Genomic DNA, 16,701 nt, shown 5'->3' on the forward strand with positions numbered 1-16,701 from the left:
ATGGAGTTAAGAGGAAACGAGACTTGGCGCACATTAAAAAAATGCGACCAATTCTGGCCTTTCGCCAAGAAACACATTTAATGGAGTGGGAACACCAAAAGCTAAAAAGGGGATGGGTGGGTGAGGTAATATCCTCCTCATTCAGTTTGCATGCAGGGTGGGGGGGGGGGGGTGGCAAATTTGATAGGGAAGATTGTTCTGTTGATAGTACAGAATGTGACCATAGACAAAATGGAAAGATTTGTAATGGTGCCCTGTCAGATATATTCAGAATCCTAGACCCTAGTAAATGTATATGACCCCAACTTTGATTACAAAAAGTTCATACAGAGCACTTTCCTAAGATTGGCAGAAGGAAAGGAGAACATCCTGATTGGGAAAGATTTTAATTTTTATTTGGATCATGTCTTAGAGAAGTTAACAAAGAAAATAGCTAAAACAAAGGTGGCGAGGGCTACCATTAGCTATATGAAGGAGCTGAATTTGATAGATGTGTGGTGGCAGAAACATCCGAGGGAGAGGGATTATTCCTTCCACTCAAAACAGCATGACTCCTGACAATTCCTCTAGAATTGACTTTTTCCTAGCTTCAGCCCAAATAAAGGCTAGGATCATGGAAGCTGAGTACACAGCAAACTTCTCTCAGATCACTCACTTTTGACACTAACAATAGAAATGCCAGATAAGCAGGATATGGCATAAAGATGGTATCTTATTGTGTTGCTATTAAAGAAGCCGGAGTTTTGTAGTTTTATAAAAACGAAGATAGACATATTTTGCGAGGACAACTGTAGCTCTACTCCAGATAAATTCCTCCTATGGGATACCCTCAAAGCACATGAGAGAGGATACACAAAGACAGTGAAGAAAGAATATTTGAGGGAGGTGGATGAATTGGAACAAGAAATCACTCACTTAGAAAAGGATTACAGGTACACAATCCTTTATCCGGAACTCTTGGGGGACACCCAGTGTGTTCTGAATTTGAGATTTTTCTGGATTTCAGAAAGCCAGATTTAAGCCCACCCGAATTGTGCTTCTGTATCCACCTCCACTCCCTTCCAGTTGCCCTGCTGTCTCCCCCCTCCGCCCGCCCCACTCGTGCTGCCGACTCCCCTGCCTGCCCAACTTGCTCTGCCAGTCTCCCTCCCACCCAACTTGCACTGCTGGTCTCTTACAAACCAGACTCGCACTGCTGGTCCCCCTCGCCCGCCTGACTCGCGCTGCCACCTCTCTCCCCACTTGCCGGATTTTGTAGCTTTCTGGATTTTAGATGTCTAGATAAAGGATTGTGTACCTGTATCAAAAATCAGGCTCAGAGGACCACTACAGGGCTCGAGCAAACAAGGAAATGAAATATAATATGCTTCAAATGTATAACATGGAAAAGGCCATAATATGGTCAAAACAAAAATACTATGGAGGAGAGAGCCCATAAAATAATCTCTTGGCAGATGAGGGCAGAACAGGCCTTAAGGATGATCAATGCAATACAAAATGGGAATGGCAAGACCATGTATAAACCAAAAGAGATCAATGAGACCTTCAGGGAATTTTACAAGTGTTTATACAAATCAGAGCTAACAGGAGGATCTGATAAAATCAATGGGTTCCTGTCTGAATTAGAGCTTCCAAATTTGGATCCAAAAGAACAAGATAGCCTAGATCTTCTATTCACAGAGAAACTGTATAAAATTTACAATTATAAATTGTTGAAATGCTGACCATGTTAACATTGATACTAATAATGTAGATAACTGAGTTCGAGACTGGAAATTATAAATAAAATATTCAAAAAGAAAGAACCCAAGGCACCTCTTCAGAGCCTTGTGGCAGTGTGGGAGGAGAAGCTCCAGGAGCAGCCGCATGTGCTGAGGGTCCAGGCCGATGACTCCATTCTCCATGACACAGCCATGAATGGCCAGACAGGTTGTGTGAAACATGCACTTGACTTATATGGTTAAGGAGTTGGCTGTTTTGAGAAATTTTTGGAGATTGGTGTCATGGTCCTGCAGGTCATGGCCATCGATGGTGACATTATCGAGGAATGGGAAGATAGCCCGCAACTCGTACTGATCCACCTTCCAGTCCTTCTCCAAATGGAAGACCAATACACTGTTCGTGACACCAAAGGGGACCCACGGGAAGTGGTAAAGTCAGCAATCTGCCTTGAACCCCATATATTGGTGGTTCTCTGGGCAGATAGGGATTTGATGATATGCTGATTTTAGATCAATGGTTAAAAAGGCCCGATACTGGGCAATTTGGTTGACCATGTCGGCGATGTGTGTAAGGGGGTAATCATCCAATTGCGTGTATCTGTTGATGGTCTGACTGTAGTCAATGACCATCCTATTCTTTTTCCTGTTCTGTAGACCTGTGCTCTCCAGGGGTTGGTGCTGGCTTTGTTGACCCCCTCCTTGAGTAAGTGCTGTACCTTGGCTTGGATGAAGGCCCTGCCCCCAGCGTGAGGATCTGCTCCATTGTAAAAAAAACTTTAAACTAATAAAATTGATGCATCATCAATTACCAAAAGACTATTGTAGAGAAACCAATAGGCTTTTATTCACTTAAGAACACAAGCACATCCATACTGTTTGGTTGTCCTGCACTGAGCTGCAGTAAGCTGTGGAACAGTCACCTTTATACAGGAGCAAGTAGGAAGGGACCACAGCTACAACTGGCAAATAGGTGTGCCTGACCAGACAACTATACATAACAATGGTTTACCACAGTCAGCAAAACCAAGGAGATGATTGTGGATATCAGGAGGAAGTCAGGGGAACACAACCCAGTCCTCATTTGAGGGCTCAGTAGTGGAGAGGGTCGAGAACTTCAAATTCCTGAGTGTCAACATCTCTGAGGATCTGTCCAGGAGCCTCCACATTGATGCAATAAGAATGAAGGCTCGCCAGTGGTTATACTTTGTGAGGTGTCTGAGGTAGTTCGGTATGTCACCAAAGACTCTCATAAACCCCTATAGGTGTACCATGGAGAGCATTCTGGCTGGTTGCATCACTGCCTGGTATGGTGGCACCAACTCTCAGGAAAAGAATAAACTCCAGAGAGTTGTTAACTCGGCCAGTGACATCATAGGCACCAGACTTCACTCCATCGAGGATATCTACATGAGGCAGTGTCTTAAAAAAGCAGGCTCTATCCTCAAAGATTCCTACCACCCACCATGCCTTCCTCACTCTGCTACCATCAGGGAAAAGTAACAGGAGGCTAAAGACAAGCACTCAACGGCACAAGGACAGCTTCTTCCCCATTGCCATCAGATTCCTGAATTAATCAATGAACCAAAGACACTGCCTTACTTTTTGTGCACTTTTATTGTATTTATTATTTTATTTTTTATAGTAATGTGATAAGATGGTTATAATATGTATGTTTGAACTACAATGCTGCCGCAAAACACCAAATTTCATGACTTACTCATGACAATAAATCCTGATTCTGATTCTCCCTGCACTGAGTCAAGGGGTGGCAGGTATAGTATTGTTTCTTTTCCTTGATTGTAACTAGTTCATTGTGATGTGTGTGCCTTATCCCTGCTGTGATCTTCCCACTCCCATCTTTTGTTTGAATCCATGGAATCTGTTCCCCCACTCACAACAATTGGCACTGCGAGCAGGGTCTCAAAGGTCTTGGCTGAACACAAGAATGGGGGTTGTTTTGGAACAGGGACAAGAGAGCCAGTGTAGGCACCAAGAATAGGACTGACGAGAAGGAGGGATTTGGGAGCTTGGCCAGCATGCTGGCAGTCCACGATAAATGAGTGCAGTGAACTGGGATTCACGGGTAGTGTGTTGTGCTGATGGCTGGCCCTGCCTCCTGGCTCCACCCCCATCTGCTCACTTATAACCCAGAACCCTTGTGAAGACTACTGTGAGACCCTACCCTTAGTTATAAGCTAATAAAAGTGTTCTTCCTCCAATCGTGAGAGCTTTTATTCATGCTTCAATGAGTGGACAGGTCCAAGCAGCTACTCATGTGGTGAGAAAATGGGCGCTACATGACTTCCTGCAGAAGTCAGGGTTCCCCAAGGCTCAGGGGAATCAAAGGTTTGCCTTCTGCTGTTTGCGTCCCTTCTGAGATGACAGATCAATGGGGAGGAGGATGAGGAGGTCGCAGAACTGTAGTCTGTCTAAGACCACAGAGACCTGGAACTTCTCAGCCAAAGAACTGTCTCAGTTGGCGGATTGGTACTGCCAACAGCTGGTCGAGCACTTGGTCGCATGGCTACTCTAACTGTGTGATAGGAGGCCCCCAACGCAAGTCTCACCCAGGTTTCATGGGCCTCCTAGGTTATTGGCAACATCATATACCCCACCAGACCATGCTCCTTAGATCTCCCTATAGGGTATCCTGTAAGAACAATAGACTGCTTTTGAAGCAGCAAAGCAAGCTTTTGAACAAACATTGACACTTGCTCCCTGCCAGGCAGGAGTCCCCTTTGAATTACAGCTCTCGGCAAATGAAACAGTCACTGAATGGAGCCTCTGGTAGAAGATCCAAGGGTGCAGTATCCCTCTTGGTTTCTGGACTAAATCTGCCTGGAGCCACCACCCTCTACAGCCCTTTCGAGGACCAGCTGCTTGTCTGCTATCTGGCGCTCCTTGCTACTGAACATCAAACAGGCACTGATTCTGTTGTCCTTCCACCCCACCTACCTATAATGTGATGCATCAAGTTCCCCCCATTAAGAGGGCTGTGGCCAGCGGTCCTTTATAGTAAAGTGGAAGAGGTATATCACTAACCGAGCAGGACCTGGACCAGAAGGGGTCAGCCACCTTCATGATCAGATCATGTCCTTTCCATAGGCTAAGAACGCAGCCCCAAACATACCCAAAATCTGACCCTTCCTTGTGTCCTAGGGCCAACCTTTTGACTTCCTCTGGACCACTAGCAAAAATCACACTCCTGGTTCAAAGATGGCTCCAGCCGCTGGAAAGGAGTGAAGCAATATTGGAGAACGGTGCTACTTCATCCCGCCATGCAGAAAATTTTAATGAAAGAAAGAACGGGTGGGACCAGTCAACTTGCCAAGTTGCCGGCAGTAGCACTTACCCTACGAAACACCACCAGGCCCGTCCACATTTATACCGACTCTCAGGCAGTGGCCAATGATATGGCATTGTGGATGGTGTGGATGGCCTGACTCACTTAACTCCCTTCTAATTCTAAGTGCACGTGTGTGTAATTTGTGTTCTTTGGTTCACAGTCCAATCTCACTGGTTGCAATTCTTGTACTGTGCACAGAAGTTAACATTAATAAAGTTCACCAGGCTTTGGTGCTTAACAGGTAAATGATGACCACTCAGAAGGGATCTTGGTTTTCAGAGAGAGAGTTTTTCTTGTTCCAGGACATCCGCAACTGATTCCTTTTAATCAGCCACTCCAGGGTCTTGCTGACGAAGCTTGCCCCCTTCAGGTTTCTCCAGATGATAACCTCTTTCTTCCAGGTCACCTTTCTGTTTCTCCTATTCCAAGGGAAACATCGGACAGCCAGTCCTCTCCTTTGACCAGGCCATCTTCCAAAGCTTGCCAGCTTGTCCCTCTGGAACCGATGTCTGTCTCTCCTCTCTCTCTCTCTCTCTCTCTTTTACTCCCTCCAACTCTGAGAGCAAAGCCTGTTTTTTCTCCTCTCTGCCTGCAAAGATCACATGACCTTCCAGACAGTAAATTCTGTTTTCCAGACAAAGCTGCTATTGCCTGTTGTTACATTTGTTGTCTTTTGCAAACAACAATCCATCATGTGTCTCTGAGCACTCTTGCAAAAGCTCCTGCAAAAATTCTGTTTTAAAATGTTTGTGTGTGACCTGCTCTAATGAACCTTTCCCAGTTTATCTCCCGAACACCTCTATATACTCTGTCACAGACTCAACTGCATTGTGATCCTTGGTTGTCTGTTTGATAACATTGGGTTTAATAGGTTCTGAAATAATCAATGTATATAGAAAACAAAAAGTGATATATAAAATGGTCAAATCTATAGTGGATTAAAATGATAATGTGTGATATCTTGTTAAGGTAAGTCAGAGAGTTGTGCCTCTGCAATTTGGCAATGTAGGAGCATTGATGATGAAGTCATCTGTGTGATTGACTATATGTTATTAACATCTGTTCAGGTAGATGAAGAAAATTGCTATAAGAAGGCAACTAAGATCAAAATATAAATAAAAAAAAACAAATACTGTCTTTATTGTTATGTCTATACACTTGGGTATGTATGACATCATCACGCCATTGAATAAAGCCAAATTGCAATCATTCCTAGGAATGGTTAACCATTATCGAAAGCACATTCCAAATATGTCAATGATGTGCAGCCCACTGAACCAAATGTTAAGGAAAGAACAAATGACGCTCGAATTAAGAAACTAGTATTACAGTCAATCATTTAAAAGAACTACTAACATCATGCAACAATGTTCTTGTCCACTATGATCCAGAAAAGGAAGTGACCCTTGTGGTGGATGCTTAGGAAAGGTGTTGTCACAGGTGACAGAAAAAGGGGAACAACTGGTGCCTTATGCCTCCCTGTCTTTGAAGGCTTGTGAACAAAATTCTGCCCAACTGAAAAAAGAAGGGCTTGCCATAATATTTGGTGTAAACGATTCCACCAATACTTATATGGTAGGAAGTTTAGTAACAGACAACAAAAGACTGAGTTTGATTCTAGGCTCGAAAAAGGGGATACCCGTGCTAGCTGCAACAAGAATTCAAAGATAGGCCCTGCTGCTCACGACATATGATTACAATTTGAAACATAAACCAGCAACACAAAACAATCATTTGATGCTCTACCGGAAACCGAACATAAAGATGAGATAATCAAATGGATAGCAGAAGCTACAGCTATTCATCAGGAACAACTTCGTTCCTTACCAATTACAGCAAAGATTATCAGCAAAGAAGCTACACTGTCAAAGGTCCTATATTTCACATTAAATGGGTGGCCTCAGGCTGAAGCCATCTCTGAAGGACTAAAACCTTATCATGAGATATCAATTGAGATATCAATAATTCCTATAAAATGGCAGATGGGCATGTTATCAGAGCTCCACAACAAGGATGGTTTGTTTGAAGGAGTTGACATGTATGCATGTCTGGAAGCCTTCAATAAGCATTGATATTGAACAGAAGATGTGGCATTTGTCAAGATATGCAACCCAAAGCTTGTCAAGATGAAGCTAACCCACGGAAATGGCCATCACAATCATGGAACAGGATTCACATTGATTTCATTGGTCCTTTTATGGGAGAAAACTTCCTCATTGTTGTCGATTCACACTCTAAATGGCCATTGGTATCACATGAGAAAAACAACAGACCGGACAATTGAAGGACTACAAAGTATATTTGCAATATATGATTTACTTATTGAACTGGTTTCCAATAATGGTCCACAGTTTCAGAGACCTTTAAGGTATTCCTATGCAATAACAGTATACAACATGTCTTGTGAGCACCCTCCCACCCAAGCACTAATGGGGAAGTAGAGCGTTTTGTACAGACTTTGAAAAAGGCCATGAAAACTAAAAAAAAATTCTTAAACATATCATAGAGTCACAAAATGGCAGATTTTATATTAGGATATAGAAACACAACCAAACAAACACTACCAGAATTGATCTTTGAACGTGACTTCAGAACAACTTTCCACAGTACACCCAAACATCAGCCTTCAAATAGAACAATCCATGACTCCAAGTAAACCTACCAGATCTAGAGAAGTGGGAGAGCCGGGACTGATACAGTACTACCAGGACAATAGGGAGCTGTGGGTGAGAGAAGTTATTGTTTAAAAAACTAAGCCCCTGTTCTTATTCTATACTGGTGGAAACTAAAATATGGAAATGGCACATTGACCATTTGGGATGGTGGATGATCCTATGGCTATGCCCACTGCTCACGATCCCGATGAGATTTCCTGGGCTTATTCCACTATCGGCATTGCAGAAATATCTTCAAGAAGTGAGACCCCTTCTAAACCGAGCAGTTCTATGCTTCAACAGAGCAGTCCTACACCATGTCCTGTTCAACACAATCCTATGCCATGTCCGGAAGAGGGTCGCTAAAGACAAAGTTCACAGTCCTTGTCGCCAATGGAGGTACAACCCCAAAAGACAAAGAGACTGGAGAAGTCGCAAAGTATCCTGATGGATTCCACCTCTCTGAGGCAATGAAAGATGGAAAAATGTCCTCCAAAATGACTGAAGGATGATGTACAATAACTTGCTCTTTATCATTTCATACTTACTTTATGGTGTAATTGTAATCCTCTCCATTAGTACAGGGGCACCACATAGTTATCATAGTTTAGTAAAAGTGCTGCCCATAAATTATTTTCACAAAGCATTTACTTTGTGGGGGGAAAGAGTGTTATGTATAAACGCCTGCATGTGTATGACATTATCACGCCAGGCATGATGATGTCATTACTCATATATACTGTGTACTGGGGGAACCATATTAGACTTGTATTAAATAATGAATGAAGCATCATGTCTCCGTGTGCAGTGTATTTCTAAACCTAGAATATTTAACATTTATCATGTTTAGAAAGTGCTTTTCACTCACCACCTTAGTGTTTTCCACCCCTACTACCTGGGCTCTCTCCCCCTTCCCAGCTCTCCTACCTTCATCTGTCCAGTGTCCTCTAACCCTTTGGCCTGTCTTGAGGCCTTCGCCCTTCTTTTTATGCTTGGTATCTTCCCTTTCCACCTTTCAGTAAAAGGCTTCAACCTGAAATGTTGACTGTCCATTTTTCCCCCGAGATAATTCCTGACCCACTGAGTCCCTCCAATTTCTCAATATATTCTGAGTGATCATCTTGTATTTAGAGCATCTAATTCTCTGCCTGTTCTTGTTTTCACACCTTTTAATGTTGGAATTTTTTTAGAGGTACCCGATTGCCAAAGATACACCTGATTACCTAACAGATGTTATCCAATTTTAAATTACTTGCATCTATGTGTTTTAGTATATGTAAGAAGGCTCATTAATGTGAACAATATGTCTGTTTCTCTATTAATTTGTCTTCTTTTTTCTTTGGCTTGGCTTCGCGGACGAAGATTTATGGAGGGGGTAAAAGTCCACGTCTGCTGCAGGCTCGTTTGTGGCTGACAAGTCCGATGCGGGACAGGCAGACACGGTTGCAGCGGCTGCAGGGGAAAATTGGTGGGTTGGGTGTTGGGTTTTTCCTCCTTTGCCTTTTGTCAGTGAGGTGGGCTCTGCGGTCTTCTTCAAAGGAGGTTGCTGCCCGCCAAACTGTGAGGCGCCAAGATGCACGGTTTGAGGCGATATCAGCCCACTGGCGGTGGTCAATGTGGCAGGCACCAAGAGATTTCTTTAGGCAGTCCTTGTACCTTTTCTTTGGTGCACCTCTGTCATGGTGGCCAGTGGAGAGCTCGCCATATAACACGATCTTGGGAAGGTGATGGTCCTCCATTCTGGAGACGTGACCCACCCAGCGCAGCTGGATCTTCAGCAGCATGGACTCGATGCTGTCGGCCTCTGCCATCTCGAGTACTTCGACGTTAGGGATGAAAGCGCTCCAATGAATGTTGAGGATGGAGCGGAGACAACGCTGGTGGAAGCGTTCTAGGAGCCGTAGGTGATGCCGGTAGAGGACCCATGATTCGGAGCCGAACAGGAGTGTGGGTATGACAACGGCTCTGTATACGCTTATCTTTGTGAGGTTTTTCAGTTGGTTGTTTTTTCAGACTCTTTTGTGTAGTCTTTTTAAAAACATTTTTGAAACAGGCACTCCAAAATTCTCTTCCAGTCTGGAATTGACCTTAACACAGTCAGTCAACTCATCTTTATAATGCCTATTTTTACAGGCACATCATCACAAATCGGTCCGGAAAGTTGCCACCAAGACTTGTACTGTACTGTCCAAACAAGACCGCCTGCAAATTGGAGGAGCAACGACAAACTACTTCAACCACGGGGCCTGCAGACTTTCGTGTTTGACTTCCAGGCAGTGAAAAAGGCATTTTCTTTTCGACCAGAGCAACAGTTCCCGATCTTCCTTTCCCTTTCAGAGCACGGGAAAGAAGAGAAATAAAGCAAAAATAAGTGAAAAGACTGGCGAACATTAATTAGTCCTGCATTCTGTGCTTTTTGCGACCAGTTTGCAGCATGGTCGGCTCTAATTGGAGGCAGTGACTGGTGGTTTTACGGCCCTGCAAGTGATCTATCTCGTAGCATCTAGTGATGCAGGAATCCGTTTTGAAACCACGGATTTCCCCCAAATTAAGGGTTCTTTTATTGTTCGCAACAATGTTTCTCGCCGTAGTTATGGTGGTTTTCTTTCTCGTTCTCCCCTCCGAAGAAAAGAACAAAGATTTTTATACTTTTAAGGGAGTAAACATCAGAGGCAAGTTAATTTCACTGGAAAAGTACAGAGGGTCGGTAAGTACAGTATAGCAACTGCACGCTGTGATTAACTGGGACGGCGATCGGCTGTGCAGTTACCAATTATGAAACATGAAGGTTATACACCACTAACCTAAATGATCTTCAAACTAGGTGCTCCAGTTGAAAAATCAGTGTTTGCTGTATTTTTTTTATGGATAGGTTGGGGATCAGGGAGTCCCGTTTGAGGACTCCCAACTGTATACGTGGCATCCTCAATGGAAAATTTAACAATTCTTCCTAAACTTGTTTACTTCCCACCAGAAAAGTTAGAGTTATCCTATAAAACCCTGAAAAGCAACTCCTCTTCGTAGTTACAGTTTCCTAGTTATTTAAGTCACTGATGCATTCAGACAATCGATTTTTGCAAATGATGCGGGTCGACCAACATCACTTCGCGATATCTTGCTCAAACGTTCAACCATTTCGAGGGGGCCATTCTGCTGATCATTTGCAGAATGAATCAGGTAGTTCCACCAAAACCAGAACAATTTTACTCCATTTTATATTTTGAAACTCCTAACAGAATCTCCTTCAGGCAAGCAATGCATTCTAAAAATTTCATCTAGTTTTTTTTTCCAAGTTGAAGTTCAAATTTATTGTCACATGTGCAATGAGAAAGTTTGCTTTATGAGGAGTCTAGCTAGATATCTCGTTTTTAGTACAGAAAGTAAATTATAATACAGAAGTGCAGTTAGGGGGAGATATTAGTTAATACAGAACAACAGCAACTTGATAATAGCAGGAAATAAACTTTTTTTTTACACCAGTAAATCATATTTTATTCTCCATTATTAATAGGTGAGTTTCTCCACCATTGTGTTTTTATTCATACCTGTGAATCTTCTTCCCAATGAGAAAGATATAAAGAGTGTGTGATAAGCTTTTTATATATTGGATGGTTTTCCAAGATAGAAAATAGTACAGATTGTGTCAAAGGAGGAAGGGGTGATTATTTGGATTGTCCTCACAATTCTCACAATGATGCATTCGGGGACATGGCAAATTTCTTCAGGCTTGTGAGGAAGAAGAGATGCTGGTGCAATGTGGGTGGAATGGGATAGGTCACTGGAGATGTTTACTCCTTAAAGCTGCCTATTATCTGCACCTCAACATTGTTAATGTGGACAGCAGAGTGAGCTCCACCCCTCTTCAGAAAGTCTATGACCAGCTCCTTTGCTCATATTGAAAGAGAGGTTGTTGTTCTGGCACTGAGCCACTTGTCCTTCTTTGTCTATTATATATTTCAACTCATTATTGTCATGACTTCAAACTTTTACCAGCTAACTGATCTTTCATTCCTGAATTGAATATCTTTTTTATATATATCTACAAAAATAATATATGTTAAAATACCTATTCTTCAGAAGTACTTGATGAGCTGTAAAATTAGTTGGAATTCCTGAGGCAGCAAAAAAGATGAAATTTTTAAGGCAAGTTCATATGCATCCAAGTGGTATTAGAAAAATATACTTGGATCCTTTCGAGCTTCCATCTTTGCTTTGCTCTTTCTGGATTGATTGATCTGGAGTGAATCTCCTCATCTGAGGAAGACCAATTTTTAAGTTTTTGCTTTCATCTAATTTCATGCTTTTCTAATACTGTATTACTTTGACCTCTGCCTGTATTATAACATTGACATTATCCTCTTCCTTGGTGGAAAAACCTCATTTAGCACCTCACCATGCCCTCAACTTCTTTTGATCTGTAAACAGCCCTGCTCTTTACTTTTGTGCATGCAGTTTGGTTTCTCATTTGTCCTTGCTGTTAATGTATTTTCATCCTTCATTGTCCCTTTTTAAAAGACTTTCTTTGTTCTTTCTACATTTATCTTGGTATTTGTTATATTATGAGGATTGCATTATAACAAACCTTGCCTTCCATTGTAACACTTGGGTTGTAGAATCAGTTTAGGCAAAAGAAAGATGTAGAATCGATTTGAGTGCTATTAGTAAAAAGAGAAAATATGACAGGTGAAGGTAATCTATAACCCACCCCACAATAGTAACACTAGAATGTATTATAAATCAAAAAATTATAGTATTTCTAATAAAAGATTAGCACCATAATTTTGGATAGCTTAGATCTTAATGTGAATTAAATGAACCAAATTTACAAAGGCAGTCTTAAGATTGACCTCAGGGAGCGTACTTTGAATTAGCTTGTTAAAACAAGATTCAAGGTTCCAACTGTGTTCATTCAACTCTTAATTATATGGAATAAAAGAGAGTTAATATCAAGATAAAGATTCCCCTGTGGAAGTGTGATTATAACATGACAGCTTTTTGCACACAGTATGAAATGAGAAACCCAGTCTTAAATTTCAGTAATGACATTTTACAAAGTTAAAATGGACTTATCCAACTGCACGAAAACCAACAAGGTCGGGTCAGATACAGCAATGAGCTCTCTGAACCCTTCTCCATTAACAATGGCGTGAAGCAAGGCTGTGTTCTCGCACCAACCCTCTTTTCAATCTTCTTCAGCATGATGCTGAACCAAGCCATGAAAGACCCCAACAATGAAGACGCTGTTTACATCCGGTACCGCACGGATGGCAGTCTCTTCAATCTGAGGCGCCTGCAAGCTCACACCAAGACACAAGAGAAACTTGTCCGTGAACTACTCTTTGCAGACGATGCCGCTTTAGTTGCCCATTCAGAGCCAGCTCTTCAGCGCTTGACGTCCTGCTTTGCGGAAACTGCCAAAATGTTTGGCCTGGAAGTCAGCCTGAAGAAAACTGAGGTCCTCCATCAGCCAGCTCCCCACCATGACTACCAGCCCCCCCACATCTCCATCGGGCACACAAAACTCAAAACGGTCCACCAGTTTACCTATCTCGGCTGCACCATTTCATCAGATGCAAGGATCGACAATGAGATAGACAACAGACTCGCCAAGGCAAATTGCGCCTTTGGAAGACTACACAAAGGAGTCTGGAAAAACAACCAACTGAAAAACCTCACAAAGATAAGCGTATACAGAGCCGTTGTCATACCCACACTCCTGTTCGGCTCCAAATCATGGGTCCTCTACCGGCACCACCTATGGCTCCTAGAACGCTTCCACCAGCGTTGTCTCCGCTCCATCCTCAACATCCATTGGAGCGCTTTCATCCCTAACGTCGAAGTACTCGAGATGGCAGAGGTCGACAGCATCGAGTCCACGCTGCTGAAGATCCAGCTGCGCTGGATGGGTCACGTCTCCAGAATGGAGGACCATCGCCTTCCCAAGATCGTGTTATATGGCGAGCTCTCCACTGGCCACCGTGACAGAGGTGCACCAAAGAAAAGGTACAAGGACTGCCTAAAGAAATCTCTTGGTGCCTGCCACATTGACCACCGCCAGTGGGCTGATAACGCCTCAAACCGTGCATCTTGGCGCCTCACAGTTTGGCGGGCAGCAACCTCCTTTGAAGAAGACCGCAGAGCCCACCTCACTGACAAAAGGCAAAGGAGGAAAAACCCAACACCCAATCCCAACCAACCAATTTTCCCCTGCAACCGCTGCAACCGTGTCTGCCTGTCCCGCATCGGACTTGTCAGCCACAAACGAGCCTGCAGCTGACGTGGACTTTTTACCCCCTCCATAAATCTTCGTCTGCGAAGCCAAGCCAAAGAAGAATATAATAAATAAACAATATTAATATTAAAGCCTCACAGTTACCCGCAGCATCTTGGCTCCCATCTTGAGTTCTTTGGCAACTTCCCAAGGGTACGTATATAGCTCAGATTGTGATCGACTACTTACAGTTAGTAGCATAACATCTCTTCCATAATTTTAACTCATCAGTTCTGTCACCTGTTCTTTACTTAACACACCTTTACTGTGATATGATCAGTTATTTGATCTACCTTTTTTCCATCCTTCTATTTCTGTAAAACCTTGAAATTAGGAACATTAACTGCACAATTGAAGTGAGAAATGACTGCCCTTGACATCAAGAGAAATTTGACAAAACTAAACTGAATGAATACGAAGGGGAAAATATTCCAATGTTGGGAGTCATTCCTTGTACACAGGAAAATGGTTGTGGTTATTGGGAGTCAATCATCCCAGTCCAAATATATTGCTGCAGGAGTTTCTCAACCATCTTCATCTCCTTCATCAATAATTTTCCTTCTATCTAAAGCAGAGGTTCTCAACACTTTCCACTCACATACCACAACCTCACATAAGTATTCCCTATGCCATAGGTGGTCTATGATTAGTAAGGGATTGCTTAAGGTGGTATGTGGGTGGAAAGAAAATGTTTGAAAACCACTTTTTTAATTGTACAATTGACTCGTTATGTGCATGGTTTCATAACTCCAAAGGAAATGGGCCAATGACAATTTTTCTCAAGCAAAATATTTCAGTAACATTTGGGTCTAGAGAAGTGATTCTCAACCATCCCTTCCACTCACATACCACCTTAAGCAATCCCTTATTAATCACAGAGCACCGATGGCATAGGGATTATTTAAAGTGGTATGTGAGAACTACTGATCTAAAGTCAGAAGTAAGGATGTTCACTGATTGCAGCACAAAGCTCACTGCCTTTCTCAACTACTCGGCAAACTTGCTGCTTTGTTGACTTGCACGGAGCACAAGCTGACCCACATTCAAACACGGATGGTAAGTGGTAAATGCTGTTTTTGTCATATAAATATGCCATTTACAAGAAAGAGACTAACCACCTACCTTTAATGTTCAATGATATGACCATCAACATCCTGGGGTAAATCTAATCCATTTTTGTCCCCTGTTTTAGCTTATTGTGCACAGAGTTTATCTTTCCCCTTTATGTTTAGGCTTGTTTTGTGAATATTTCTCCACAACTCCCAACTTGCCAGCTTAAAGCATTTCCCAAATCCCTATTATTTATTTTTAGAATGTTATTTGGGAAAAGCCTGCCCCATCAGTCCAGCTTCTTCTAGTACTAGTGCTTGTGCTTTACAGGAAAGAAATCTTGGCTTTGCATCCTAACTTTTATCCTTGTATTAACTATTATGATCTATCACAGTTTTGGGAGATCAAACTTTTTAAGTTAATTTCTTCTTCTTAAGGAGAGCCTTTCATGTTCCTTTTGATGTTGTTAGTTCCAACTGTTATGTACCAGGCAGCCACGATAAAAATTAGCCCAGATGGTGTTGTATTTAAAATAATATTTTAAATTATTAAGCAACAATTATATAGCACGTTCACACTTGACTGGAGGGTGAACAAATGCTTTTATTAGCTTACAACACAGGTAGGGTTCATGAACAGGCTTCAGAGGGGTTCTGGGTTGAGGCGGGAAACCAGGGTGACATACAGGCTACAGGGGGAGGAGCTGGGAGGCGGGACCAGTCATCAGTACAGCACACTTCTAGTGAATCCTAGTTCACTACATTCACCCCTTCTGTGGATGAAGAGAACAAGGATCAGAAGCTGATAGTAGACACAGAAGATAAATATTTACAGTACTTTACAAATTCAGGTAGTCCAAGGGTCTGGAGATCCTGGTGGAACACCTTATCACCGAGGGGGCTTGGACTCCTCGAATCTTCTGGTCCGCTTGTGACAGAAGGGTACTGGGCTGGGGCTCTGGCTCAATGATAGAGGGGGGTTCACTCTCCTCCTGAACCAGGTCCCCTGAGGCCCTGGGCCAGGGTGGGGAGAAAAAGCTCAGTAGCTCATGGGGCACCTGAGGCAACAGATCCTCTGTTCCAGGGGGTGCCAGGTCCCTGATAGAGACGTCCGGCTACTCCACGTAGGCATACATGGGGTTGGCATGGAGCAATTTCACCTTTTCCACCAGGGGGTCGGTCTTGCTTCTCCTCATGTGCTTCTTGAGAAGGACCGGACCAGGACTAATGAGCCAGGCTGGGGGTGTAGTCCCTGATGCCGACCTTCTGTCGAATGTAAACATGAACTCATGAGGAATAGCATTGGTCGTAGTGCAGAATAGTGACCGAATTGTGTGGAGCACGATGGGGAGGACATCCTGCCAGCGTGATTCTGGAAAGCCTTTCTGCTACAGGAGAAGCCTTCCAGATCATGTGTTCTCTTTTTCAACCTGCCCGATCCCCCGGGGGTTGTAACTGGTAGTCCTGGTAGATGTAATGCCCCTCACCAGCAGGTACTGACACAGCTCATCGCTCTTGAAGGCTGACCCTGGTCACTATTGTTATGAGCCCAGAGGATCCATAAACCCAGCAGCAATAGGTATTCACCAAGACAAATGGTTATTTAAACAAAAGTTGCCTTTAATTACCTTTAAACATGAAAACAGAATCACACTTTTAA

The 16,701-nt window shown here is 42.9% G+C and overlaps 1 protein-coding gene and 1 long non-coding RNA gene across 4 annotated transcripts in view; both read left to right on the plus strand.

Annotated features, from left to right (window-relative positions):
• Window positions 1-10,085, plus strand: part of LOC138763846 (uncharacterized) — a 37,707-nt gene extending 27,622 nt beyond the window's left edge. For 2 of the 3 annotated variants that reach the window (XR_011357857.1, XR_011357858.1), the window contains exon 5: window positions 2,376-2,477. This is a non-coding gene — a long non-coding RNA (uncharacterized lncRNA). Of the gene's footprint in view, window positions 1-2,375; window positions 2,478-9,854 lie in introns of those variants that run through there. The other variant, XR_011357859.1, reaches the window with a different exon arrangement.
• A 124-nt stretch (window positions 10,086-10,209) lies between these two features.
• The window catches only part of gpx7 (glutathione peroxidase 7), a 31,795-nt gene continuing 25,303 nt past the window's right edge, over window positions 10,210-16,701 (plus strand). Inside the window, exon 1 of the mRNA XM_069938698.1 lies at window positions 10,210-10,428. Coding sequence (XP_069794799.1) covers window positions 10,231-10,428 — 198 coding nt within the window. The 5' untranslated portion in view covers window positions 10,210-10,230. The remainder of the gene's footprint in view (window positions 10,429-16,701) is intronic.

Source organism: Narcine bancroftii, chromosome 5 (genome assembly GCF_036971445.1).
Source record: "Narcine bancroftii isolate sNarBan1 chromosome 5, sNarBan1.hap1, whole genome shotgun sequence".
NCBI classification, from domain to species: Eukaryota; Metazoa; Chordata; class Chondrichthyes; order Torpediniformes; family Narcinidae; genus Narcine; species Narcine bancroftii.